The sequence below is a fragment of the Acipenser ruthenus genome, chromosome 29 (genome assembly GCF_902713425.1).
Source record: "Acipenser ruthenus chromosome 29, fAciRut3.2 maternal haplotype, whole genome shotgun sequence".
Classification (NCBI taxonomy): Eukaryota; Metazoa; Chordata; class Actinopteri; order Acipenseriformes; family Acipenseridae; genus Acipenser; species Acipenser ruthenus.
Window position 1 is genome coordinate 936,790 of NC_081217.1, and position 26,262 is coordinate 963,051.

Consider the following 26,262-nt stretch of genomic DNA (forward strand, 5'->3'; position numbering starts at 1 on the left):
ACTGGGTTTGACGAGGGTGGAAAAGGTTAAGCGAAGTTTGTGAAAGAAGGTGGCTGTGCAGGTGGACCGTGACCTGCAGCCCAGTGCTGGAGGCTCCTCCTGGTTATGTTTAAGAATCTGAATGTATAGATGGCATGCTCGCTTTGATGGAGGATTTCAGTTTCTTTATTTCTGCTTGGATTTTTACCAGGACGGTGGCCTGCACGCCGGTGTTGTATAGACGGCTGTGCCGAGCTTTAGTGATGGGATCGGTCCCCAGTCCAAATCGCCAGCTGGGTTATGTATTTACTGCCCTGTGGAGTTGAAGCATTGCTTTTCCTGTGTGGGGAGAAGGCTTTGTAAAAACACTCTGGGAATCTGCCTGGAGCTTGAAGAGTGAATGCATCCCGATCCTTATTGATGTTTGTTTCCTGGAGGGCAGATTTTCTGGAAGTGCTGGAATATATCCAACTCCCAGAGGGGTCGTATCCTCTTAGCTGGTTGGTGCATCAGTAAAATATTTAACCCTTTCATTCGTATTCTAGTGCATTCCCTGCATATTCTGTATGTGCTGCACATTATATTACCTGGAACGACTCCATTTAAAATGAATTGCAGCCCCAATTAAAAAAACAATTCTCGTTTAATTTGCAACACTAAACAGCTGCTTGGCTCTCCAATCACCTAAACGTTCTGTAAAGCTGTCCAGCTGTGCTGCTGGATTGGGACACTGCTTCATATAAAACACTTTCTATTCATGAAGTAGGAAACTGGTGGAGACCTGCTTCAGTCAGGATGTGACTTGTGACCCTGAAACCCAAGACACTTAATGAAATATCTGTGTTTGGAGTTCGAGAGGGAGGGACGGAGGGAGGGAGACTGGTGCTTGCTTATCTGACCCTAACCCTTATCTGACCCTTCGGCACAACTGCTCAACAATCCATAGAATTTTATCTTTTAACTCTTGCAGCTCCACTAAGGTGTGTTTTGTTTTTAAGCCCTTGGTGTAAATCCATGCCCCCTGTTAAGCCCAGGTTCAAACACATCCCCACATGACAGGTCAGTGTTAGCCGGGCTCAGGAGACGCTTGTGGCTGGGGTGTATTAGCCCAGCTGCAGCCTGCTCCCAGAGGTTCTGGCGGATGTGTTTCAGGAGCGTTTGTTCTCTGTTCTGGGTGAACGACACTGAGGACGATGGCTTCGGTGCGGGCATGTCCTGTACTTTGGAACCCGGGCTTCCTTTTCGGCTGCGCAGATCAAATCAATATTTTGGAAGCCGTTGGTGTCGGAGTGCATTTGCCTGCGAAATCCACCAACGCGAGGAACAGGAGATCCATGCAGGAGCATCCCGCGGGTATTCCCTTCCTGTTTTCAGTAATCCAGCAGTCCTCGTACGAGCAACACGCTCCTTACATACTCTATTGCCCATCCGGGAGACTGGGGGTCATTTACATTAGCCCATCTCACTGAATCGATTCAATCAGCTGCTGTATTTACCAGCAGGTGATACTAACGAGCAGTCTGTCCTTGACTAACGAGAGCTTTGTGTTTTGTAGCCTAAGAAACCTCGGAGAGGAACGGTTGATGCTTTAAGTAAAGGCTTGAGAAGGCTGAATGCATATTCTACTCCTGCACTGTAGCTGCGTGCTGGAGCAGAGTGTCCAATCCAGTGCTGCTATTCTGATTGCTGCATGCGTCTTTAGATGCATCTGAAGGGCAGTGCAGTGCCCTGTGCCTGCTTGAATGAATGAATCTCCTGTACTGTTAGGGTGGATCTCTATGTTTAAACTGTAGCACGATGCAAGGAGACTCTAATCACAGAGCTGGCAGCGCTGCACAGTGCTTGCAGGTTTCTTCTGGGGCATGTACAGTACTGATCGAGGTACAAATTATTCATTGTTGTTGCATTGCTTCTGGGATCTCTATAGCAACGTCGCAGCCACGCACTGTGTAACCATTTCAAGGTCCTCTGTGCTGTAGCTGTCCCAGCCGGACGTGGTGGGTGCAGCGTACCTGTGGGGCTCTGTGAACACAGAAGCAGTGCACAGTACAACTGGACTTTGTTCACAGAGCTGAAAGCGAAACAAAAGAGAATTCATTACGGCTCAGGATCATTTCTTTCGCAAGCCCTTTTCTTTGTAATCCTGTCGCAAGTAGAGTATAAACGCTCCCCCTGTCAGCCCATGGGCCGCGTTCTCACCATAGGAAACCCTGTGTTTTATGACAAGGTGGTTACAATAGCCTTTCATTGGGTTCCCAGGGCGAGGCTCTGTCACAGGGCTGTTCCCTTCTCTGGATCAAACTGCACAGATTAGACTCTTATTGACAGAGTGTCTGAGCGCTCTGGAATTGCAGTATGTAGCAAATAAAACCATAAATTCAAAAACAGGGATGTGCAGAACTGTGAGCTAGACCGTTCAGGCGTGCTCAAGTACTGTAGGGGTGGAGTTTAACTGACAGCCTTCTGGAGTTTGACAAGTTGGCCTGACATGACTTTGAAAAAAAACATCCAGGCATTATAAAGCGGGTATATAGACAGGAAACTTAACATGGTAGAGTTGTGCACAGCGTGACTGAACGGGATACACTGTGGCTAATCAAACTCCTATTAAAAGCTGGAATGGGTGATTATGCTACAGTATGCAATAGGGGTCTTGCTTCCATCCCTGCAATGGAGCCAGATAAGGATGCAGATCTATCCAGTGTGTGTTACTGTATTTATGATGAGCAGACACACACACACACACACACACACACACACACACACAGCCGATTCTTTAATGCGTTAACGTTTACTGTAACGGCATGAAAATGGCTTGTGTTGCTTTTTTTAGAATTCAATTCACTCCTGCTTTGATTAAGCAGCACACGTTGCTGTATGACGAAAGAATAAAAACGGCTTTTTAAGATGTTCGTAATTTTCTGACCGTAGTTCAGTTAATCTGTGCTTTTAAAAACCATGCAAAAACAACGTTGCAACAAAAAAAACAATTCGCAGTCCTTTTTCTAAGAAAGCCTTTCTATAATGTTAATTTAATTAAGCATCGTTTGTAACTTCAGTATAAAATCTCAGTGTACAGCGCGATTACCCCAAGCTCTGCTGCTGCTGCTGCTGCACCTTCATCACAACCACCAGACACTCACGCTGTTTCTCTCTCTCTCTGTGTTTCAGGTGCAACTAAAGAAATTGGTTCCGCCCTGACCAGGATGTGTATGAGGCATCGAAGCATCGAGTCTAAGCTCAAACTGTTCACAAGGTAAGTGCTTTACCCCAGCTCCGCGGGTCCCTGCATACAGGACTAGAATGAAGAGCTTTACCCCAGCTCCGCAGGTCCCTGCATACAGGACTGGAATGAAGAGCTTTACCCCAGCTCTGCGGGTCCCTGCATACAGGTCTAGAATGAAGAGCTTTACCCCAGCTCCGCGGGTCCCTGCATACAGGTCTAGAATGAAGAGCTTTACCCCAGCTCCGCAGGTCCCTGCATACAGGACTGGAATGAAGAGCTTTACCCCAGCTCTGCGGGTCCCTGCATACAGGTCTAGAATGAAGAGCTTTACCCCAGCTCCGCGGGTCCCTGCATACAGGACTAGAATGAAGAGCTTTACCCCAGCTCCGCGGGTCCCTGCATACAGGACTGGAATGAAGAGCTTTACCCCAGCTCTGCGGGTCCCTACATACAGGGCTAGAATGAAGAGCTTTACCCCAGCTCTGCGGGTCCCTGCATACAGGACTAGAATGAAGAGCTTTACCCCAGCTCTGCGGGTCCCTACATACAGGACTAGAATGAAGAGCTTTACCCCAGCTCCGCGGGTCCCTACATACAGGACTAGAATGAAGAGCTTTACCCCAGCTCCGCGGGTCCCTGCATACAGGTCTAGAATGAAGAGCTTTACCCCAGCTCTGCGGGTCCCTACATACAGGACTAGAATGAAGAGCTTTACCCCAGCTCTGCGGGTCCCTCCATACAGGACTAGAATGAAGAGCTTTACCCCAGCTCCGCGGGTCCCTGCATACAGGACTAGAATGAAGAGCTTTACCCCAGCTCCGCGGGTCCCTGCATACAGGACTAGAATGAAGAGCTTTACCCCAGCTCTGCGGGTCCCTCCATACAGGACTAGAATGAAGAGCTTTACCCCAGCTCCGCGGGTCCCTGCATACAGGACTAGAATGAAGAGCTTTACCCCAGCTCTGCGGGTCCCTGCATACAGGACTAGAATGAAGAGCTTTACCCCAGCTCTGCGGGTCCCTACATACAGGACTAGACTGGATATAATACCTACATCATTTACTAACCAGTTGGCTTGTAATGAATTGCTTGATTTTGATGAACTCTCTTTCTGAGCTCCATGGAGATGGTACGGTACAATTAATTACAGCGTCGGCTGCAGTGACATGGAAATCAGCGTTATAAGTGGGAGTTTGTGCAGAAGAAGCTCCTGTGGAATACAGATTGTGATTCTCAGCGGATGTGGCTGAATTCTGCACGTGTGTTAACAGTGCTCAGTATTTCAGGAGTCGCAGTGTAAGGAATACCCCCACATGCAACATGTGATTCAATTCCAGTGAACAAGGCAGCTTAACTGAAACTGCAGAGTCAGGGGCCCAGGTCCTGACTCCTTCCTTTTCCGTGCCCTGCATGTATATCTTCAGAATACTCTTCTGTCTGGCTTGCGTTCTGCCCCCCACCCCTCCCCCTCAAGTGTGTCTCTGCTTCTCTAAACCTGCATTCCATTTGCTGTGAGCTGTAAGAGAAGCTGTGTGTGTGTGGGTGTGTGGGTGTGTGGGTGTGTGGGTGTGTGTGTGTGTATCAGTGCAGCAGCAGCTCGCTCCCTGTTTAAACTGGAGCCCCAGCTGCTCTGTGTTAGAGGTCAGGCCGTTCCCTGACAGGGCAGGCATGGCATCTTAAACACGGCAATGGCAGCAATGCAGGCAGGTCACAGTGCGAGCTGGAGATTCGTGGCATACTCTGAAACGTGATACATTCTTCAAAACCGTGGCCAGTTTAAACATAGTTATTAATAATGAAAACAAAGTCATTTACATACATACGTACATACATACATACATTGTTTGTTTTCAAACACACTTTTCCTTGACAAAGGTATGTTAACATACAGAAATATTGGGTTGGCTGTTTTGAGAAAAAAACTTACTTACAATATTAAAAGACAATAATCAGAGCATCTGTTCTTGCTTTACCCTTTTCTTTAGTTTCGTCTTTCTCCCCCTTTGTGAGATGCACATATAGATGCAGTGTGACCTCAGCCCCCTACCTCCCCAGTGAGATGAGAAGCTAGGATTAATCCATGTTTCTTCCAGTCCATATCTGCTTGCTGGTGGCGGGGTCTGCACCAAGGGTTTGGTGCAGGACTGAAGAGGCATGCTATCATGAGGCCAGTTGAATGGCGGAGGTACAGCACCGAGCCTCTCTTCATTCCTGTGCTTTTGTTGCAGTGCCCTGACGGACAGTTTAATAAACCCCCTGGAGTTGAAAATCGAAGAGTGGAAGAAGGTGGCCAGCCAGTTAGACAAGGACCATGCGAAAGGTGAGCCAGTCTTCCCAGGGTCTGTGTCCGGGGGTGGGGTGGGGGGTTCACAGACTCAAGTATCGGAGAGTTTTCTTTTTTTTTTTTGGCAAGCAGTTGTGCAAATTAGCTGTCATTTTGTAGAAAGTACAGTAGTGCGGTCACAATATATCTTTTTAAAAATCGAATGTTCCTTTTAAAGAAGTGTGTACTGTGTTCGTTTTCAGAAAAGAAAAGCAACAAGATGGGGATAAAGAAAAGCCGGCATTTAACTTCTCCTCCTCGTTCACTTCTTTTTCAGAGTACAAGAAAGCCCGGGCGAACATCAAGAAGAAATCCTCGGATACAATCAAGCTGCAGAAGAGAGTAAAGAAAGGTAGGCTGGTGTGCAGAGCTCCTCTGAGATCAGTGGCTCTGATCTTGTGTTTGGAGTTCTGGGGCTGAACTTCAGTGGGGCTGATCTTGTGTTTGGAGTTCTGGGGCTGAACTTCAGTGGCTCTGATCTTGTGTTTGGAGTTCTGGGGCTGAACTTGAGCTCTGTTTGCCTTGCTGATTGGGCTGCTTCTCCTGTACCCCCATGCCTCTGGGGCGTATTCAAGTTACTGTGTTTCCTGTTTTAGTAATTCACACTCACACACAATCTAGTTTGATGCTAGTACCTAGCAATCGGGATTTCATTTCATAACACCGCTTCAGTCATTGCTGTCCAGTATAATAACTGCCTACCGACCTGGCTGCCCTGCATTTGCATTAAAATGATCCTTGTGACTCCCGAAGTTAGACTACGCATTGCAAGACCCCGCGTTCGTCATTCATGGGTTTCTTTTTTTCTTCTATTAATTGGATCCCAGATCTGGATGGAGCTGAAGAGGAGGGGCATTGTTCTGCTGAACGGGGTTGAGTTCCCGGGGCAGTTCAATCGATCTTTAATGAGTGTGGAGAGCACTAGCTCTGTTTGTTATGGATGAGTGGATCCTGCTGGCCAAGGACTCCGATACAGTTATCTCTTTGTTGGCTTTCCATGGAGCTGCTGTTTTCCAGTTTCAGTTTCCACATCCAAACTATACAGATTAGACCTTGTCTCCACCAGGGCCAGCCTTCTGAGAGGGGAGAGGGGGAGAATCTGTCCACCTAGTGAACACTGCTGTAATGCAATTGTTGAGTCATCCAGAGAGACGCCGGGTTATTTTTCTGAATGGCCTTTCCAGTCTTGTATAATGTGAGCTGGTTCAATAGAACAATCAGACAGTCGCTAACCATAGCTGCCATGAAGATTCATATTATTTACTTATCTGTTTTAAATGTTGCAAGATCAATTGACTTGCTCATTTCTCACTGGTGCAGCTTCAGGGTAAGGGCTCAGAAGATGAAAACTCTCCCAGTTTAGTCTGATGGCCAAAAATCCTTTGTATTATTACAGTACTTATGTATTAAGTATATTGAAAATAATACTATATATTAATAATTATAAATCATAAAATTACAAAACAGCCATTGAACACAAACACTCACACAGACACACCCGCACACCCTGACACACGCACACCCTGACACCCTCGCGCACACACACACACACCCACACCCTGACACCCTCACACACACGCACACCCTGACACCCGCACACCCTGACACCCTCACACACACGCACACCCTGACACCCTCACACACACGCACACCCTGACACCCGCATACCCTGACACCCTCACACACACACACACACACCCACACCCTGACACCCTCTCACCCTCTCACACACACACCCTGACACCCGCACACCCTGACACCCTCACACACACGCACACCCTGACACCCTGACACCCTGACACCCTCACACACACGCACACCCTGACACCCGCACACCCTGACACCCTCACACACACACACACACACCCACACCCTGACACCCTCTCACACACGCACACCCTGACACCCGCACACCCTGACACACACACGCACACCCTGACACCCTCACACACACCGAGCTCCATTCTGCTGCACGAGTGGAAACAGTTTTGTGCTGTTAGGAGGAGAAGTGTTTTCCCCTTTTAGAAGTCGAAGAACGACACATCCCTTTGTATCTGTCAGATGAGCTGGATGAGCACTACAGCGATTGCACTTGGCAGCAGGCTGGCTTCCTGTTGCAGTTATATTTATTCTGAAGCATCCTGATCTGCTGTATTTGAAGCCTTCCTTTAATTAGGCATTTCTAGCTTTTTTTTTTCCTAGATTTTCGGAGCTGAAATCCGAGATTTGGTTCCAGTGGAGAGAAGGGATTAGCATTCCCAGAGCTTGGCTGTGTCCCTCCCTCCTCTAATGGAAGGATTGGGTTCCCTCTGCCTGGGGGAGAGAGGGGTAAAGGACAGTATGAAGGACCCTTGGCATTGGCAGTCACTGGACAGGAAACCGTTCTGCAGCGCTTGCTTGTGTTTTCATCCTCAGCAGCGCGGGGGATAAAGTGAGGCTCCTGCTGCAACGTGGGCATTCTGTGGTTCTTGAGACCATTAGCAAACGGCTTAATGAACTTGCCCTGTTATTGGAATAGATAGCCCCTTTTTTGGATGTCCATTATGAACCAAGGTGTACACTATAATATATTGTGTGTGTGTGTGTGCTGGCCCTGTTATGCAGTATTATACACTTCACATGTCGTTTTCTGAAGTACAAAGTGAGAACGCCGTTTCTCCTGTAGCTCTGCTGGCACTGCTGGTATTTTTAGACCTTGTGATTGCTACTGTACCGGGAGAGACGTGCTAACAGATCCCAGAAACGCAGCCACACCATCAATCCACAGGCATTGCATTTCAAGTGTTAATGGTGCTCCACAAACAAGCAGAACTCAGTAAAGCAACAAACCAGTGCTGTGAGCTGTACACTAATGAGGTCACAAATAATAATAATAATGATGATCTAATCTAATTTGTATTGTTGAAATGCAAAGCTGTGGAAACATTAGCATGCTAATGGCTGCTTCATTTTGATTGCGTTTGGTACTGAGGGAGCGGTTCACTGAATCTAGGTCAGCGGCACGATCTCATTGGCCTGATTTAGAGACAGAGGCTGTGAGGTTACACGGGGTCTCGGAGGGGTGCGGTTCAGTAAAGTGATTAGAGACAGGGCTGTGAGGTTACACGGGGTCTCGGAGGGGTGCGGTTCAGTAAAGTGATTAGAGACAGGGCTGTGAGGTTACACGGGGTCTCGGAGGGGTGCGGTTCAGTAAAGTGATTAGAGACAGAGGCTGTGAGGTTACACGGGGTCTCGGAGGGGTGCGGTTCAGTAAAGTGATTAGAGACAGAGGCTGTGAGGTTACACGGGGTCTCGGAGGGGTGCGGTTCAGTAAAGTGATTAGAGACAGAGGCTGTGAGGTTACACGGGGTCTCGGAGGGGTGCGGTTCAGTAAAGTGATTAGAGACAGGGCTGTGAGGTTACACGGGGTCTCGGAGGGGTGCGGTTCAGTAAAGTGATTAGAGACAGAGGCTGTGAGGTTACACGGGGTCTCGGAGGGGTGCGGTTCAGTAAAGTGATTAGAGACAGAGGCTGTGAGGTTACACGGGGTCTCGGAGGGGTGCGGTTCAGTAAAGTGATTAGAGACAGGGCTGTGAGGTTACACGGGGTCTCGGAGGGGTGCGGTTCAGTAAAGTGATTAGAGACAGAGGCTGTGAGGTTACACGGGGTCTCGGAGGGGTGCGGTTCAGTAAAGTGATTAGAGACAGAGGCTGTGAGGTTACACGGGGTCTCGGAGGGGTGCGGTTCAGTAAAGTGATTAGAGACAGAGGCTGTGAGGTTACACGGGGTCTCGGAGGGGTGCGGTTCAGTAAAGTGATTAGAGACAGAGGCTGTGAGGTTACACGGGGTCTCGGAGGGGTGCGGTTCAGTAAAGTGATTAGAGACAGAGGCTGTGAGGTTACACGGGGTCTCGGAGGGGTGCGGTTCAGTAAAGTGATTAGAGACAGAGGCTGTGAGGTTACACGGGGTCTCGGAGGGGTGCGGTTCAGTAAAGTGATTAGAGACAGGGCTGTGAGGTTACACGGGGTCTCGGAGGGGTGCGGTTCAGTAAAGTGATTAGAGACAGGGCTGTGAGGTTACACGGGGTCTCGGAGGGGTGCGGTTCAGTAAAGTGATTAGAGACAGGGCTGTGAGGTTACACGGGGTCTCGGAGGGGTGCGGTTCAGTAAAGTGATTAGAGACAGGGCTGTGAGGTTACACGGGGTCTCGGAGGGGTGCGGTTCAGTAAAGTGATTAGAGACAGGGCTGTGAGGTTACACGGGGTCTCGGAGGGGTGCGGTTCAGTAAAGTGATTAGAGACAGGGCTGTGAGGTTACACGGGGTCTCGGAGGGGTGCGGTTCAGTAAAGTGATTAGAGACAGAGGCTGTGAGGTTACACGGGGTCTCGGAGGGGTGCGGTTCAGTAAAGTGATTAGAGACAGGGCTGTGAGGTTACACGGGGTCTCGGAGGGGTGCGGTTCAGTAAAGTGATTAGAGACAGAGGCTGTGAGGTTACACGGGGTCTCGGAGGGGTGCGGTTCAGTAAAGTGATTAGAGACAGAGGCTGTGAGGTTACACGGGGTCTCGGAGGGGTGCGGTTCAGTAAAGTGATTAGAGACAGGGCTGTGAGGTTACACGGGGTCTCGGAGGGGTGCGGTTCAGTAAAGTGATTAGAGACAGGGCTGTGAGGTTACACGGGGTCTCGGAGGGGTGCGGTTCAGTAAAGTGATTAGAGACAGAGGCTGTGAGGTTACACGGGGTCTCGGAGGGGTGCGGTTCAGTAAAGTGATTAGAGACAGAGGCTGTGAGGTTACACGGGGTCTCGGAGGGGTGCGGTTCAGTAAAGTGATTAGAGACAGAGGCTGTGAGGTTACACGGGGTCTCGGAGGGGTGCGGTTCAGTAAAGTGATTAGAGACAGGGCTGTGAGGTTACACGGGGTCTCGGAGGGGTGCGGTTCAGTAAAGTGATTAGAGACAGGGCTGTGAGGTTACACGGGGTCTCGGAGGGGTGCGGTTCAGTAAAGTGATTAGAGACAGGGCTGTGAGGTTACACGGGGTCTCGGAGGGGTGCGGTTCAGTAAAGTGATTAGAGACAGGGCTGTGAGGTTACACGGGGTCTCGGAGGGGTGCGGTTCAGTAAAGTGATTAGAGACAGAGGCTGTGAGGTTACACGGGGTCTCGGAGGGGTGCGGTTCAGTAAAGTGATTAGAGACAGAGGCTGTGAGGTTACACGGGGTCTCGGAGGGGTGCGGTTCAGTAAAGTGATTAGAGACAGGGCTGTGAGGTTACACGGGGTCTCGGAGGGGTGCGGTTCAGTAAAGTGATTAGAGACAGGGCTGTGAGGTTACACGGGGTCTCGGAGGGGTGCGGTTCAGTAAAGTGATTAGAGACAGAGGCTGTGAGGTTACACGGGGTCTCGGAGGGGTGCGGTTCAGTAAAGTGATTAGAGACAGAGGCTGTGAGGTTACACGGGGTCTCGGAGGGGTGCGGTTCAGTAAAGTGATTAGAGACAGGGCTGTGAGGTTACACGGGGTCTCGGAGGGGTGCGGTTCAGTAAAGTGATTAGAGACAGAGGCTGTGAGGTTACACGGGGTCTCGGAGGGGTGCGGTTCAGTAAAGTGATTAGAGACAGGGCTGTGAGGTTACACGGGGTCTCGGAGGGGTGCGGTTCAGTAAAGTGATTAGAGACAGGGCTGTGAGGTTACACGGGGTCTCGGAGGGGTGCGGTTCAGTAAAGTGATTAGAGACAGGGCTGTGAGGTTACACGGGGTCTCGGAGGGGTGCGGTTCAGTAAAGTGATTAGAGACAGGGCTGTGAGGTTACACGGGGTCTCGGAGGGGTGCGGTTCAGTAAAGTGATTAGAGACAGAGGCTGTGAGGTTACACGGGGTCTCGGAGGGGTGCGGTTCAGTAAAGTGATTAGAGACAGGGCTGTGAGGTTACACGGGGTCTCGGAGGGGTGCGGTTCAGTAAAGTGATTAGAGACAGGGCTGTGAGGTTACACGGGGTCTCGGAGGGGTGCGGTTCAGTAAAGTGATTAGAGACAGGGCTGTGAGGTTACACTGGGTCTCGGAGGGGTGCGGTTCAGTAAAGTGATTAGAGACAGAGGCTGTGAGGTTACACGGGGTCTCGGAGGGGTGCGGTTCAGTAAAGTGATTAGAGACAGGGCTGTGAGGTTACACGGGGTCTCGGAGGGGTGCGGTTCAGTAAAGTGATTAGAGACAGAGGCTGTGAGGTTACACGGGGTCTCGGAGGGGTGCGGTTCAGTAAAGTGATTAGAGACAGAGGCTGTGAGGTTACACGGGGTCTCGGAGGGGTGCGGTTCAGTAAAGTGATTAGAGACAGGGCTGTGAGGTTACACGGGGTCTCGGAGGGGTGCGGTTCAGTAAAGTGATTAGAGACAGGGCTGTGAGGTTACACGGGGTCTCGGAGGGGTGCGGTTCAGTAAAGTGATTAGAGACAGGGCTGTGAGGTTACACGGGGTCTCGGAGGGGTGCGGTTCAGTAAAGTGATTAGAGACAGAGGCTGTGAGGTTACACGGGGTCTCGGAGGGGTGCGGTTCAGTAAAGTGATTAGAGACAGGGCTGTGAGGTTACACGGGGTCTCGGAGGGGTGCGGTTCAGTAAAGTGATTAGAGACAGGGCTGTGAGGTTACACGGGGTCTCGGAGGGGTGCGGTTCAGTAAAGTGATTAGAGACAGGGCTGTGAGGTTACACGGGGTCTCGGAGGGGTGCGGTTCAGTAAAGTGATTAGAGACAGGGCTGTGAGGTTACACGGGGTCTCGGAGGGGTGCGGTTCAGTAAAGTGATTAGAGACAGAGGCTGTGAGGTTACACGGGGTCTCGGAGGGGTGCGGTTCAGTAAAGTGATTAGAGACAGGGCTGTGAGGTTACACGGGGTCTCGGAGGGGTGCGGTTCAGTAAAGTGATTAGAGACAGAGGCTGTGAGGTTACACGGGGTCTCGGAGGGGTGCGGTTCAGTAAAGTGATTAGAGACAGAGGCTGTGAGGTTACACGGGGTCTCGGAGGGGTGCGGTTCAGTAAAGTGATTAGAGACAGGGCTGTGAGGTTACACGGGGTCTCGGAGGGGTGCGGTTCAGTAAAGTGATTAGAGACAGAGGCTGTGAGGTTACACGGGGTCTCGGAGGGGTGCGGTTCAGTAAAGTGATTAGAGACAGAGGCTGTGAGGTTACACGGGGTCTCGGAGGGGTGCGGTTCAGTAAAGTGATTAGAGACAGGGCTGTGAGGTTACACGGGGTCTCGGAGGGGTGCGGTTCAGTAAAGTGATTAGAGACAGAGGCTGTGAGGTTACACGGGGTCTCGGAGGGGTGCGGTTCAGTAAAGTGATTAGAGACAGGGCTGTGATGGAGCCATGCTAGCACTGTGCTCTGCTCTTGTAAAGCCAGGCTTGGAAATGGCTGTGATGGATCCATGCTAGCACTGTGCTCTGCTCTTGTAAAGCCAGGCTTGGAAATGGCTGTGATGGATCCATGCTAGCACTGTGCTCTGTTCTTGTAAAGCCAGGCTTGGTAATGGCTGTGATGGATCCATGCTAGCACTGTGCTCTGCTCTTGTAAAGCCAGGCTTGGGAATGGCTGTGATGGAGCCATGCTAGCACTGTGCTCTGTTCTTGTTAGTCTCTCGTTCTTGTAAAGCCAGGCTAAGGGAGTGCCCTGTCTGACGTGGTTTCTACTGTATGTTTACCCCTGTGGTTACCCCTTGGCCATCAGGACTATAAATAGACTACATCTGGCATTCTGAAATTGAATTTTTTTTTTTTTTTGCAAATTGCACAGCTTATAGACAGTCTGGCTCTTGAACACTCTAAAGGGAATCCCATGTCCTGTAGTTTCACTGTGTGTAATTCAGCACTGTGGCTTGCATTTAATGACATCATCTCGTACTAGAAAGTTGAACACAGCGCTTACTCTTGTGAGCAGCCTTGCTGTAGGGCTGTTTTTATTATGATATAAACAGACCCCTTTGCAGTGTGGAAGTTGTTGGTTTGATGTTTCCAGAAACGCAGCGCCCGGCTCCACTATGGAAAGCACTTCAAAAACGACTTCAAGGAAACTTTTAATAGTGGGTGAACGATCCTGTCTGCTGTGGGAGGGTGGAGGGGAATAAGTTCCCAGTCTGTGGATCATCACTTGTTTTTTTTTTTCCTTATTTTCTGAATGCGCTGGACTAATCTGCTCCGTGGTTTTTCTTGGCATCAGTCAGCAGTTTCCCTCCTTGCAACCCATACAAAGAACCATACAAAAAATCTATTTCAAGTTCAATTCTGCAGCGCTCGCTGGAAAAAAGCAGAGCGAGTACGACTGCACCCTCGCAGTCTGCGTCGGGTCAGTTAGGAACGTTCCTCCCGGGTTTCTGTTTGTTTTGGTGTTTCCCTGTGTGCTTTTTCCAGGGTGCACACAGCAGGGCCAAGGGAAACAACACTCCTGAATCGCAGCCTTTGAAGCCGAGAGGATGCATTAATAAAGGGCTCCCCTGTCTGTGCAGCAGAGGGGGGTTACTGCACAGCGTTTTCAAGCCTCGCCTTTCATTGACTGCTCCTGGGTTTGAATCCAGTCGTCCTCTTAATTCTGTCCATGCAGGGAGGGATATAAGACTCCCATTGCAGAGCAGTTTGATCCATTCCTAGTTTCACTATGAGTTTAATAAGACTGCACCTGGGCGTGTTACCTGTGTGGCTAATGAAGCTCGTAGTAAAACCTGGAATGGGTGAAGCTGCTATGCAATCGGAGTCTTATATCCATCCCTCTCATATATACTGTATGGTAGATTTTTGAGATGAGGTGGCATATGGGAAGTGTTGAGTAAGCCAAGGAATGGGATGTATTGAGGCCAGCATTGCTGTTGGAAATTGGCTAGGCAGCCTGGATAAACAGATTAATGTTTCCTTTCTTCTTAGGAGTACGGCGAGGGTTTCAGTCACACCAGATTCAAAAGGGATGGGCTTTCATATTTTTCTTTTTCATAATGCATTGATAATGTCCAGTGGGGGTTGTAATAAATGTTTAAAGAATGTGTTTATATTGCAGTGGCTGTACTTTGCCTGAATAATTTCTTTTCATTAGTGTTCTGTGTGTGAATATGTTTGAGTTAAAGGTCTATTGAAGTGGTTAGGGGCTTCGAGGCATCAAACTCGGTGAGAGACGGGAGAATTGATGAGAGAGAGGACCCTGTCTAACCGGAGTGTTCCTCAGACGGATATTGATTTAATTGTCACTGTCCTGTCCTGTCCTCTCTTGCAGTGCGTAAGGTCTGGTGAGAGGGATGAAAACACAACTGAACTGGTTTCATTTGAATTTCACATCTCTAATTTGGGAAGCAGCTGTGGCACATGAAGCGTCTTTCAGAAGCGCTGCTTGTGAGACGTGAAGGTGGAATATTAATATTAGGAGAAGGGTGCAATGCGGGACGCAGGTGATTGACAGTCAGTTACAGCAGTCACTTCATTCAGTCGAGTTCTACTTTCAGCAAACTCTAGTACTGTACATTATATTTTTAGAAAGACACTTCAGGAATAGAGTCTGGCAGCATTTCTGAGACCCAGTATGTGAAGTAGGTCAAAGAATATCTATATAGGAATTCTAAACTGAACAGGACAACGCTGGTGTACAAGAATGCGAAAGAAAGTGCGCAAGAGAAAGTGCCGATCCTCCAGTGGCTTGTTTACGGAGGAGCAGAGGGACGCCGGTGTGTCTCTTTCAATGAAGCTCGTCAGCCCGTCACACCTGGGTAATGAAGGACATGAGTGAAACCCCCAGAGGGACGCCGGTGTGTCTCTTTCAGTGAAGCTCGTCAGCCTGTCACACCTGGGTAACGAAGGACATGAGTGAAACCCCCAGAGGCGCTTCAGCAGAAACGTGTCAGGCTTGAAATGCACAATCAAACAGATCGGCAGGCTACAGAGGCTTTTAATGCATGCAGTTGATGTTTTCCACTAAAGAAGCCTCTGGCCGACCTCGTTTATGCAATTGAGCAGACCTGGCTAATTGATTTAGCAGCCCTCTCCCTCTCTCGCTGTGCCTCTGCCTCTCCTGTGTTCTTATGCTAATGAAAAGCTAATTGAGGGTGGTATTTAAATAAGGTTTTCTTTTCTTTCCTTCTTTCTCTCCTTTCTCTTTCTTTCTTTCTTTCTTTCTTTCTTTCTCTCTCTTTTTCTTTCCTTTCTTTCTATGTGCAGATCTGGCTACTGCAGTTGACGTTTAGCCTGAGTGTTCATATACTGTATGGGAACCAAGCTGAAAATGAATTTTAATTTCAACCACAAGCGTACTGTATCTGCATACGAGATGAATAACTCATCTCTGTTTTCATGGGTTTACATTTAGCATTGTCTGTGTCCAGACTGCTATTTGTGACAGTGGAAATGTGGGACGCTGTCTGACTTCTTCTGCAAGTCGAGTCTAGTTTTAGAACTAGAGCAGTACTTTTAGAAAACAAAAGATTGTGTGTCTTGCATGCACATGCAATTAGTTAAAGCTCATTTTAGATAACAGGCTATCCATTATAATTACCCAGGACTGTTCACAAGCGTTTAACCCTTAAACGAGAGAGACACAGAGACACACACTTTGCCAGATGACCATTCCTGTGGGTTGGCTTGTACTTTTTAAATACTTTTCCAGTAGCGGAGCTTCCATTCTCTTGAGAGTGGATGGTGTGTTCACGAGTTGCCTGACTCCGCCAGGGTTTGCGTGTGATTCTGGGGAGAAGGTGCTAATGTAAGACAGTGGGGAAAGGAACCCACCGCATGCGGAAGAGCCTGTGTAAGACGTGTTCCAATCGCAGCCCCTCTAATGAGTTCACAGGAAGCTGTTTCGTGCGTGGAGCGTCTCTAAGAAGGCGTGGAGATGCTGCTCACAGGATGCTGCGTGGAGCTCCAGTCTCACAGAGAGCGGCTGTGAATTTCTAACATTCACTGCAGGCCCCTCAGAGAGGGAGAGACCGAGAGAAACAGATGCCAGATAACATGTGTTAAGGACATTTGCTACATAATAAACTGCAGAACAACACGTGGACGAGCTGTCGACCCGTCTTCTCGGCTCTGGGTTTTTAGCCTGCGCCGTGCAGATGCCCAGTGTGACAGACTGTATATCCGTTTCTTTAACAGCTCTGCAGGGGGATCTGAACTGTGAGATAATGTGATGTGTACTGTAGACGCTGTCTGCCTGTCTGTGTGAAAGTACAGCATTGCTCACAGAAGCAGGCTTTTGTAACAGCAGTGCAGTGTGGAGCAGTGATGAAGGCGGCAGGCAGGGACTTGCTGTTATTGTACAGCCATGACAGTGCTGAGAATATAACCATATAAGGGCAGCAACAGTTAGCAACAGTACGTGACAGAAACTTTCTTGCAAAAATGTTTTTTTGAAGTGAAGAAGTCATACCTGATGGCACGTGTAGTTATGTAGCTATCTGTTGTAGCTTGCCTTGTATATATGCCTGTTGCAGTGCTGTTTATTTAGTGAGAGATGATGGAAGCATGCTTTGGTGTAGGCTGCTGTATTCCTCCTCCTGCAGCTCCAGTACATCTCTGTACTCTGCCTGTGTGCAGTGATTGTAGTGCTGCACGATAGGCCCCTTCTTCCCCATATATAGGTGTGCAGAACAGGGAGGCGTGGCATTGGTCCTTCCTGTAGCATCACGTGGCTGTCCAGAGATATCAATGTGTGAACTGGAGGTGCTGCTGATGCAGATTGATAAATGCATTGATTTTTAATTCACGGATTAGCACTTGCAGTCATTGGATAAAAGGAAAGCCTGTCGTTGCTGGAAGCTGCCCGCACTTCAATGGCTTACTCACTCACGGATATTTAAAGAAAAAGGCAAGCTTGGCAGCTCCTGTTGCTTGGAATGCTTTGCACAGTTGCTGGGTGGAGGAATCCCCCCTTGTCAGTGCCCGGCTGTGCCCTCAAGCACGGACTCTGGCACGCCAGGCAGATGGTTCAAAACACTGGGGTGGGACGTTAAATGCAGCTGGCTCTCGAATATGACGGCGATTTCAAGGGATTCCTTCCCAGCGCGTTTGCTTTAGTTTAGTGTCTGTGTTGCTGTTCGTTGCAGAAAGGTTTGCTCAGTGTTAGAATTGACGTGTGTGTGTGTGTGTGTGTGTGTGTGTGTGTGTGTGTGTGTGTGTGTGTCGCAGTGTTTAATAATCCTGTGCCTGTTTGAACCCCAGCTGCAGGTACATCTCTATTTGCAGGTCGGTCGCTCCTCCAAAGCTAGTATTTCAGAAAAGCATCTCCCCTCACCTCGATACTCATGCATTACTATACCGTAGATCCCAGCCATTGAATTCAAGGCACTCTAACCGCTGAATTAACAAGATTGACTGGTGTTCATGAAACAGAGGGTCACGCTCCATTTAAAACAATTCCTTAAGTTCAACAGCAAATATTCAGGTGTAAGTGAGCCGTGTGGAAGCGGAGGTTTCTTTAAACACAGAGCAGCTACCATACAGCATGTGTGGGTTTTCTCTTGCCAGTTGCTGTAAGGACTGTAGTTGTAAGAGGGGTTTTGCATGTTCCCGGGGTCAGACGGATCCTTTTCAAGTTACTGTTGTGCAGTGTTAGGCATTTCGTTGTGACAGGTTGTTTAGATACAGGATGCCCCTGTCGAGGGAGTTGGGAGGTTAGCCAGTGTAAGCTTTGAGAAGTTTGCTCTTTCTCGTTGCATGAAACATTGTGAGGCTGCAGTCGGACAGCAGGGTTCAGTACGAAACCCGACACCGTGGCTGTCTTGTTTTGTGTGGGTGGAGGGCAGGGGGGAGGAATCCTGAACTGGTAGAACTGGCTCAGCTGGCTCTGCCTCTGGCTGGGATGTGTTGATGAATCTCCCTGTCTGTCGCTGAGCAGCTCCTTCTACGTTTGCAGTCCTTTTAGTTTTGGTATCTCGCATCGGAACAGAAAAATAAAATACATTGTCAGGGAGTTTTTCTGCTGTCTGCTGCAGTTTTGTTTGGGGGAGAGTTCAGTGTAGTGTGTGTTTTGTGTTTTTTTTATTTTTTTATTCAGTTGATCTAAACAGCAGCAGATCTTCAGTGACATTTCTAAATGAAGCAGCTGATACATTCGGGTTATTTATCTCATGCACTGTCGGGGATTTGTCAGGGAATACTTTGAGATTCCTGGAAGAAGAGACAAGCTGGAATTACTATGAGCTTGTGTAAAACGCACAAGATATTTGAATGCTGTATCTTTTTTATAATCTTCTAGTGCTCCACAGTGCAGTGTCCCACAATCCAAAAGGAGTGTGCACACTGCCCAGTTCATGTGATTTCATTGGGCCTCTGAGTTCCAAGGGCCTTTGTTCAAGTCAAAAACGAATTATTTCTGGAAGAAAAAGCACCAAAAAAAATTGTAGGAAGTTATTTGCATCTTCCACATGTCCCCACAGAAGATCGTTTTGTGTTTTGAATCCGTCCCCATGCATGAAAGGGTTCATTAAAAGCATCTCCAGTTTCCTTCACTGTGACCCTTCTCCTGCCTTGAGAGGCTGCCTCAAGCAGACACGAGTTTCACTTGAGAGCGCCGAGCAAGTCCAGCGATAAGCTGACACCCTCCTAGATGCGGCTCTGTGTGGCGGCTCACGTTTTCCAGGAGTACAGTGGCTGCTGCTTAGTTCGGGCTGCTGGCAAATTGCGTCAAATAAAAACACTGTTAGCTCGCCGCTAGAGCCTCGCTGGAACACAGGAGCAAATGCCCTGCAACCTCCGAGTGTTAGTGTTGACAGAAATCCGTGGCTGAAGAAAGCTCCCACTGTTCACCCCGGTGCTGTAGTCCTGTCATGTGATGTGTCAAATCTTAACACATGGCTGCACTTGGCTTGCCTTATTCCAGTAAACAAACCTCTTCAAGCTGATTAAATCTCCTGCTTTGCTTAATAAATGCTAGAATGTCATTCATTGTGTGCCCTTTGCTCTCGCCCTCCCTGTCTTCCGGGCGGCTCTCTTTTTAAGACGGAGAGATGTTGTGCTGAGACTGAAGGGAGTGCTGGGGGGCAGGAGGTGCGGTTTAGCTGCAGCGTGAGGAGCAGGTTTGAGCAGACAGACTGGTGCTCTCCCTGCTGCTGTGAATATTTGAGCCCCCTTCAGGGCACGTTCAGGGATGGCAATCGGACCCCTGTTGCACAGCAGTTTCATCCATTCCAGGTTTTACTACGAGCTTGATTAGCCACAGCGTACAGGTAACAAGCTCGGGGGGTGTGTCTTATTAAACTCGTGGTGAAACCAGGAACGGATCAAGCTGCTGTGCAATGGGAGTGTTGTTTCCATCCCTGCCGTTTGTTCACAGGAATGTGGGGGAGGCTGCTGCTGTGGCTGAGACGGCTGCTTTCTGGAACATCACCCTTCCCGTTTTGTCCCGGGACACCTGCTGCACACGTGTCAGTGTGTGGTGCAGCATTCCTCTTGGACCCAGCCTCACACCTGCTGGAAGCCTGGAGCTGCGTTCCTTCTTTTAAATGAGGTCCCAGAGCAGCCCGTCACTCGCAGGATTGAGCTCTGAGGCAGCAGGATGAATGGGGAGAGCCGGGAGGGGCTGGGCTGGGTGCAGTTCTTTCTCTTCAGGGGGTTGGCAAGTTTTGACCTTCATTTCCTGTGTTTTTCTTTTCGGTTTAATTACTCATTTTCCACTAGCTCTTTCAGATGGAGATCAGTGGAGATCAGTGGAGATGGCTGGCTTTGCTTGGGTGACCTGTGTATTGAGCTGCTGCCTGAGTTAAGCTTTAGAGAAACACGTTTAACTTCCTGACCTTGCGCTTTGGTTTCCTTGAGGAGTTTCGGTGTTCAGATGAACGGCTGGTCTTTCATCAGTTGGTTAATGTTTGAGGTCAGGCCTCCGGTTACATTGGCAACTGGCCTAAGAACGAATTTGTCATCCATACTGTAAAGATAGGTGGAGCATTTATGTGGACTTCATAATAGTTTGGACAAGAAAGATCACTATGCAGGCTAAGTGTTTGAAGAACGAGTTTAGGTTTATTTCACACTGAATCCCCAGAAAGCAATGTAGGTTATTTAGAGGAACAGTGAAGAGCTGTAGCCCTTTTTCAGGAATGGATAGCGTCTTAAACATCTGGAACCGCACACGAACAATGTGTCCCGAACTGGCAAAAGCTTTCTTTCACACAGAGTTTAGTGAAGATAAAGCTGCTTACATCCGTCAAATGAATTACCGATTGATTAGTGCTATAATTATACACTCGCACGCTCACCCACCCAAGTATTTGACCGCGTGTAATGGACTGTTAACGGTCAAGGTGGACACAGAGTGCATGTCCTTGTGGAGAGGACCTGGCTGCCGTTTGGGAGAGAGCTGTGTTGTGCAGCTGTTACGACATGCAGTGCCAGGGCTCTTCCACAATCTCTCTTCTTTCATCCAGCCCTGACATACTTTGTAAGTCAAAGACCCTTCTGTTTTTACTCGTATCATTACATAAGTGCCCTGAATTTGGCAGAGTGGTGTAAAACGCTTGTGGTTTCTGCTGTGCTGAGTCTGTGCAGCTTGTTTTGGAGGGAGCTGCACACACTATATGCACTGTACCGGCTGGGTTTGGAGGGAGCTGCACACACTATATGCACTGTACCGGCTGGGTTTGGAGGGAGCTGCACACACTATATGCACTGTACCGGCTGGGTCTGGAGGGAGCTGCACACACTATATGCACTGTACCGGCTGGGTCTGGAGGGAGCTGCACACACTATATGCACTGTACCGGCTGGGTTTGGAGGGAGCTGCACACACTATATGCACTGTACCGGCTGGGTTTGGAGGGAGCTGCACACACTATATGCACTGTACCGGCTGGGTCTGGAGGGAGCTGCACACACTATATGCACTGTACCGGCTGGGTTTGGAGGGAGCTGCACACACTATATGCACTGTACCGGCTGGGTCTGGAGGGAGCTGCACACACTGTATGCACTGTACCGGCTGGGTCTGGAGGGAGATGCACACACTATATGCACTGTACCGGCTGGGTCTGGAGGGAGCTGCACACACTATATGCACTGTACCGGCTGTTGTCGGTCAGGTTGTAGCAACTCAAGGAAACACATGATAGCAAAACCTACGCTTTTTATTTTTGATGAGTCCTGCTACTAAAAAAAAACAAATGTCCAGTATGCACGCCCCCACGCTGAACAGTCACAGCACTGTCAGCCAAGCTTTTAATAAATAATCTGTGTACAGTCAAGTGTTTGCTGAGGAACAACTCTCCTAAAACAGAGCACAGTGACTGAGCAAAGTGCATGGAGCAGGGTTTCTGCAGGAAGGCATGCAGTCTCTTTTTTTTTGTAAAGTGGTCAGGCGTTTCTGGGCCAGTGCGTGGCTGTGTATCAGGAGATGAGTTGAGCAGCTGTTCCCAGCTGTCCTGCGGTTGAAGCCCCCCCACACAGCCTGCTCTTCACTGCAGTCAACCCCCAGACCTCTCTGCAAGGTCCTAACCAGACCCCATGCTGCAGTTCCAGGGAGGGGGCATTCACAGTGAACCTTAAAAACAGGGACGGGATGAAGACTGAGCTGCTGCTGCCACCTGGTGGTTGAAGTCTGCACACTGCTCTGTTGGCCCTTTGTAGGACGCAGATTAAACAGACGCAGTGTTGTAAAGAGACAGCATTGCTTGTGAGAGCCTGTCTGGTAGGGGTATTGAGAGCCTGTACTATTGCAGTTTTATAACCTCTTGTGGCCCTTGAATTGAAACGTTCGGTCTGTTTTTACTCCCCTCGGCCCATTCTCTTCATTGCTGGGTTTGAATCCTGGCTGTATCATGGCTGTGCTGGCCCCTGTTTGACTGTGTGCTCTGCCCCTCTCTCTTGGGTTTGAATCCTGGCTGTATCATGGCTGTGCTGGCCCTGTTTGACTGTGTGCTCTGCCCCTCTCTCTTGGGTTTGAACCCTGGCTGTATCATGTCTTTGCTGGCCCTGTTTGACTGTGTGCTCTGCCCCTCTCTCTTGGGTTTGAATCCTGGCTGTATCATGGCTGTGCTGGCCCTGTTTGACTGTGTGCTCTGCCCCTCTCTCACTCCAGGGAAGGATGATGCACGAATGCAGCTGGAAGGCGCTCTGCAGGATGTCAATGACAAGTACATGCTGCTGGAGGAGACGGAGAAGCGGGCCGTGTGCCGGGCGCTCATCGAGGAGCGAGGGAGATTCTGCTCCTTCGTCTCCATGCTCAAACCAGTGCTGGTGAGTGAGTCCCGTCAGTCTGTCTGCTGCAGAATCAAAGCGGTCCATCGCTGCAGGAATACTGGGATTCTTAAAGGAGGATTCACAACATTCAATGTGTGCTGGTCTTTCTAGGAAAAAAATTGTCAGAACTTCCTGGCATGACAGATATATATATATATATATATATACATGCACACACACACACACACACACACACATCAATCCTGTGCCTGCTCTGTTTTCAGGACGAGGAGATCGGCATGCTGGGAGAGGTCACCCACCTGCAGACTATCCTGGAGGACCTGACGACCTTGACCATGGAGCCCAGCAAACTGCCCCTGGCCAGCGAGCAGGTGAGTACGAGGAGAGACGGGACCCCATCTGCCTTGGCTTCTTTGCTCATGTCGTCGGCAATTACAAAAAGAGCTGCCTGTGTTATCACAGGAACGTCGTTTCTATAGTTTCTGTAACCTTGCTTCTCCAGTGTTCCAGCCTCTGATCTCATGGTGTGTTTGTCGCCCCCTTCAGGTGATTCTGGATCTGAAAGGTTCTGACTACAACTACACCTACCAGACCCCGCCCGCATCTCCTAGCAACACCATGTCCCGCAAGGGCAGCATCAGCAGGTGAGGGGGACCCCTAGTGGCCGGCAGGGTGGAGGCACGCTGTGCAGCTGAACAGCGCATTGGCTGCTGTGTAAAGATTTGTTATAGCTTGCAAGAGAGGATCGTACATTTGGCTATCAGTTTTTGACTTTGTATCCAGCGCAGGTAATGGTCTTCATGAGTTTAAATGCAGTTGTGCTTCGTGCCCCGTGAAGGTCTTCAATGCGTTCTTCTTCTTTTCTTGCACAGCACCTACCAGAATTCCTCAATCCGGCACGTTCCATCCTTGGACTCCATCTCCAGCTCCTTGGAGGGAATCCACCTGCGGCCTCCCTCCACCAGCATCCCCGACGGGGGCAGCCAGGTACAGCCCTGCCCCTCCCCTCCCCTTCTCTGAAGTATTTCTACGTGTTATAGCTGTGGATGTAACTCCTATTTTGATCTCTGAATGTTCCCTTACTTAAGCAAGGCAGTGATTAGTGCTGTAGACAGACAGGGTGAAAGAGGTCCTCTCTCCCTCCTATAATGAGGGCTGCTCATCAGCTGATCGGAGCTCAATTCACTTTCCTACATGTGTTCTGGAGGGTCTCGGCCGAGGAGGCTGTTTCAAAACCTTTTCAATCTGAAGTGTTCCTCGGATGGAGGAGTGCCCTGCCCAGCCCTGCCTCCTCGCCACTCTGTTAGCTGCTGCTCTCTCACTGTTTTCTGTCTGCTTGTATTCCTGCACCCCTTCCGACTGCTGCTGATTGTGAGTGAGCAATCTCTTGAAATCTCGAATGGTTTTGAATGAATGGGGTCGATGCTGTAGTGCATGTGACAAACGGCTCATGACTGAGCGAGGCTCCTGGTCACGACCTCCCTGCTGATCACATGCGTTTCTCCCCGTATCTCTCTGCATCGCCCTGTATACTTGTGTCTAGTGGAATTGTTGTCTTTGTAAAAGTCAGTTTGTCTGTGTGGCTTCTAACTCGGAGTTAATCAATCTTACGTTCTTGATGGAACTAATTACTCATGAATCCTGTAGTTTTATATGTAAATTCAGTAATCAGTCGAGTGTAAGCGGTAAGTTTGAAAAGTGCCTTTTACTAGTATTTTCTCCTGTGTATTCGGTTGGATTCGTTCAGTTTTCCGTTCAGGTTTTTCAATATTAAATCATTTAATTATCCATGCTTCCTTCACCACAGCTCTGACTCCTGCAGTATTTCACTCGTTAGCATTTTTACATGCGTGCAGCTGCAAAGCAGTCCTCCAGAAACACGTCGTTCGAATTTTGATTCCTGGAGACCTGTTCTAATTTAAAAAAAATGAATTAACTTAATAGGTACAGTAGGTGGGGCACTTAAAGCTATAAAGTTGTAGTCAAGTCAAGAAAATAAAAAGCTTCTTTTTAATCACTATTATGAATTTAAAACAGTGTCCAGGTTTACAAACGTATTTCTCCCTTCTCCATTCCACCGCCCCTCTTTTTACTCCCCCCCCCCCCCTCCTGACCCCCGCAGCGGTCAGCCAGCTCTGTCTCCTCCGAGGCCTCTGAAGCCTGCAGGTCGCTTAGTGAGTGCGGCTCCCCTACCTCACTGGGCTCGGGCTCGGCGGCTGGGCCAGGCTCTGCAGCTCTCTGCAAGGTGATAACCACGACAACCTCGGTACCACTCTACTGCACGCCCTGTTCCCTGTCCCTGAGTCTGCCTGCCTGTCTGTGGTGCAGTGTGTGTGTCTCTGTGGAGGCTCATGTCGATGTTCTTCCTATCGTTTTTACCCCTGCATGTCTTTGTGTGCTGCTTCGTCCCTGTGCGAGATCTGTTTCTACCTCTTTGTGTTCAAGCTGGTTCCAGGTGGCGGGTACAAACACTCCCATTGAATAGCAGTTCAATCCTTTTCAAACAACGGCGATTGCCGGTCAGAGAGACCTCAACACAGACTGAACACAGATCACGAAAAAAAAGTAGTAGGGTAAAAAATGTGATCATGCTTTTAATTAGTGACCTCTAGGGAGTGTCTTGCAAAACTCCAAATATGAGCAATCGAGCTCCTAGTGGGAAATGGTTGAAACTGCAATGCAATGGCTGTCTAGTGAAGTATGGGCAGCTCTTTGAAATATCTGTGAGGATAAGCTTATAAACGTGGATGCATTCCGTGGTCATTGTGGAGTCCGTGCACCCCCACCTCCTCCTGCCAGGCATGCTAAAACTTCTGAGCCCCTGCAATACACCTGGGGCTGGACTGTCTGTGGAGATGAGCCTGCATCCTCCAGCCCTCCCTTCTCTGTATGGATGGAGCTGCTGTAATGGGACGTGTTGTGTGTGTGTGTGTGTGGGGGGGCTCCACCCTGTGGAAATTCTAGGTCCCTGCAGTAAGCATGTATAATTATACCAAGCCCGGGACTTTTTCGGCATCGCTTTCGGTCATATCTGTGCGGAGAGCCTGAAACCTCAGTGCTCTCCTGCTCTCCTCCTTATCCTGATCTACCCTCTGCTAATCCGGGGTCATTTGTTTCTGTTTTGTGTATCTTGTTCCCATCCCAGGTCCAGGCTGAGCCGTGGTGTGAAGGAATCTGATTTCAGGGTAAATCGTTTATTTTCCATTGCTTGCTTTCTTTGTAAAACAGGAGCAGCTGTTGATGAATAGCCTGCAGCAGAAGCTGGGATCGTCCTGTCCTGGCAGCGAGAACGGCACTGCCATGCCCCCCCCGCAGAACGCATACACACAGGGCATGGAGCGGCCCCGAGCGATGACTACCTCCACCTCGTGCAAGGTACCCCGAGCGAGAGAACCCAACAGAGTGGGGGGGTGTGGACCCTTTCGTTACAGACAAGGATCATGTTGATATTTTTTTATTTCTTGTAATATGGAGCCCAAATAATTCCTCTGCTGGTGAGCAAAGGGTTTAAAAAGACACAGTGAATGAACCCGCAGTCTGCAACCTTGAGGGTACTCATGAGATTGTGGTGTGGGTGAAGTGCTGGAAATGACCACCAGATGGCAGTGGTGGCCTATT

The 26,262-nt window shown here is 49.3% G+C and overlaps 1 protein-coding gene across 3 annotated transcripts in view; it reads left to right on the forward strand.

Annotated features, from left to right (window-relative positions):
- Positions 1–26,262, forward strand: part of LOC117421096 (protein MTSS 1-like) — a 56,709-nt gene that overhangs the window by 23,968 nt on the left and 6,479 nt on the right. For 2 of the 3 annotated variants that reach the window (XM_059004466.1, XM_059004467.1), the window contains exons 4-12: positions 3,151–3,235; positions 5,434–5,525; positions 5,806–5,880; positions 22,523–22,680; positions 22,908–23,015; positions 23,191–23,288; positions 23,517–23,631; positions 24,767–24,889; positions 25,873–26,019. In XM_059004466.1, coding sequence (XP_058860449.1) covers positions 3,151–3,235; positions 5,434–5,525; positions 5,806–5,880; positions 22,523–22,680; positions 22,908–23,015; positions 23,191–23,288; positions 23,517–23,631; positions 24,767–24,889; positions 25,873–26,019 — 1,001 coding nt within the window. The remainder of the gene's footprint in view (positions 1–3,150; positions 3,236–5,433; positions 5,526–5,805; positions 5,881–22,522; positions 22,681–22,907; positions 23,016–23,190; positions 23,289–23,516; positions 23,632–24,766; positions 24,890–25,872; positions 26,020–26,262) is intronic. The other variant, XM_059004468.1, reaches the window with a different exon arrangement.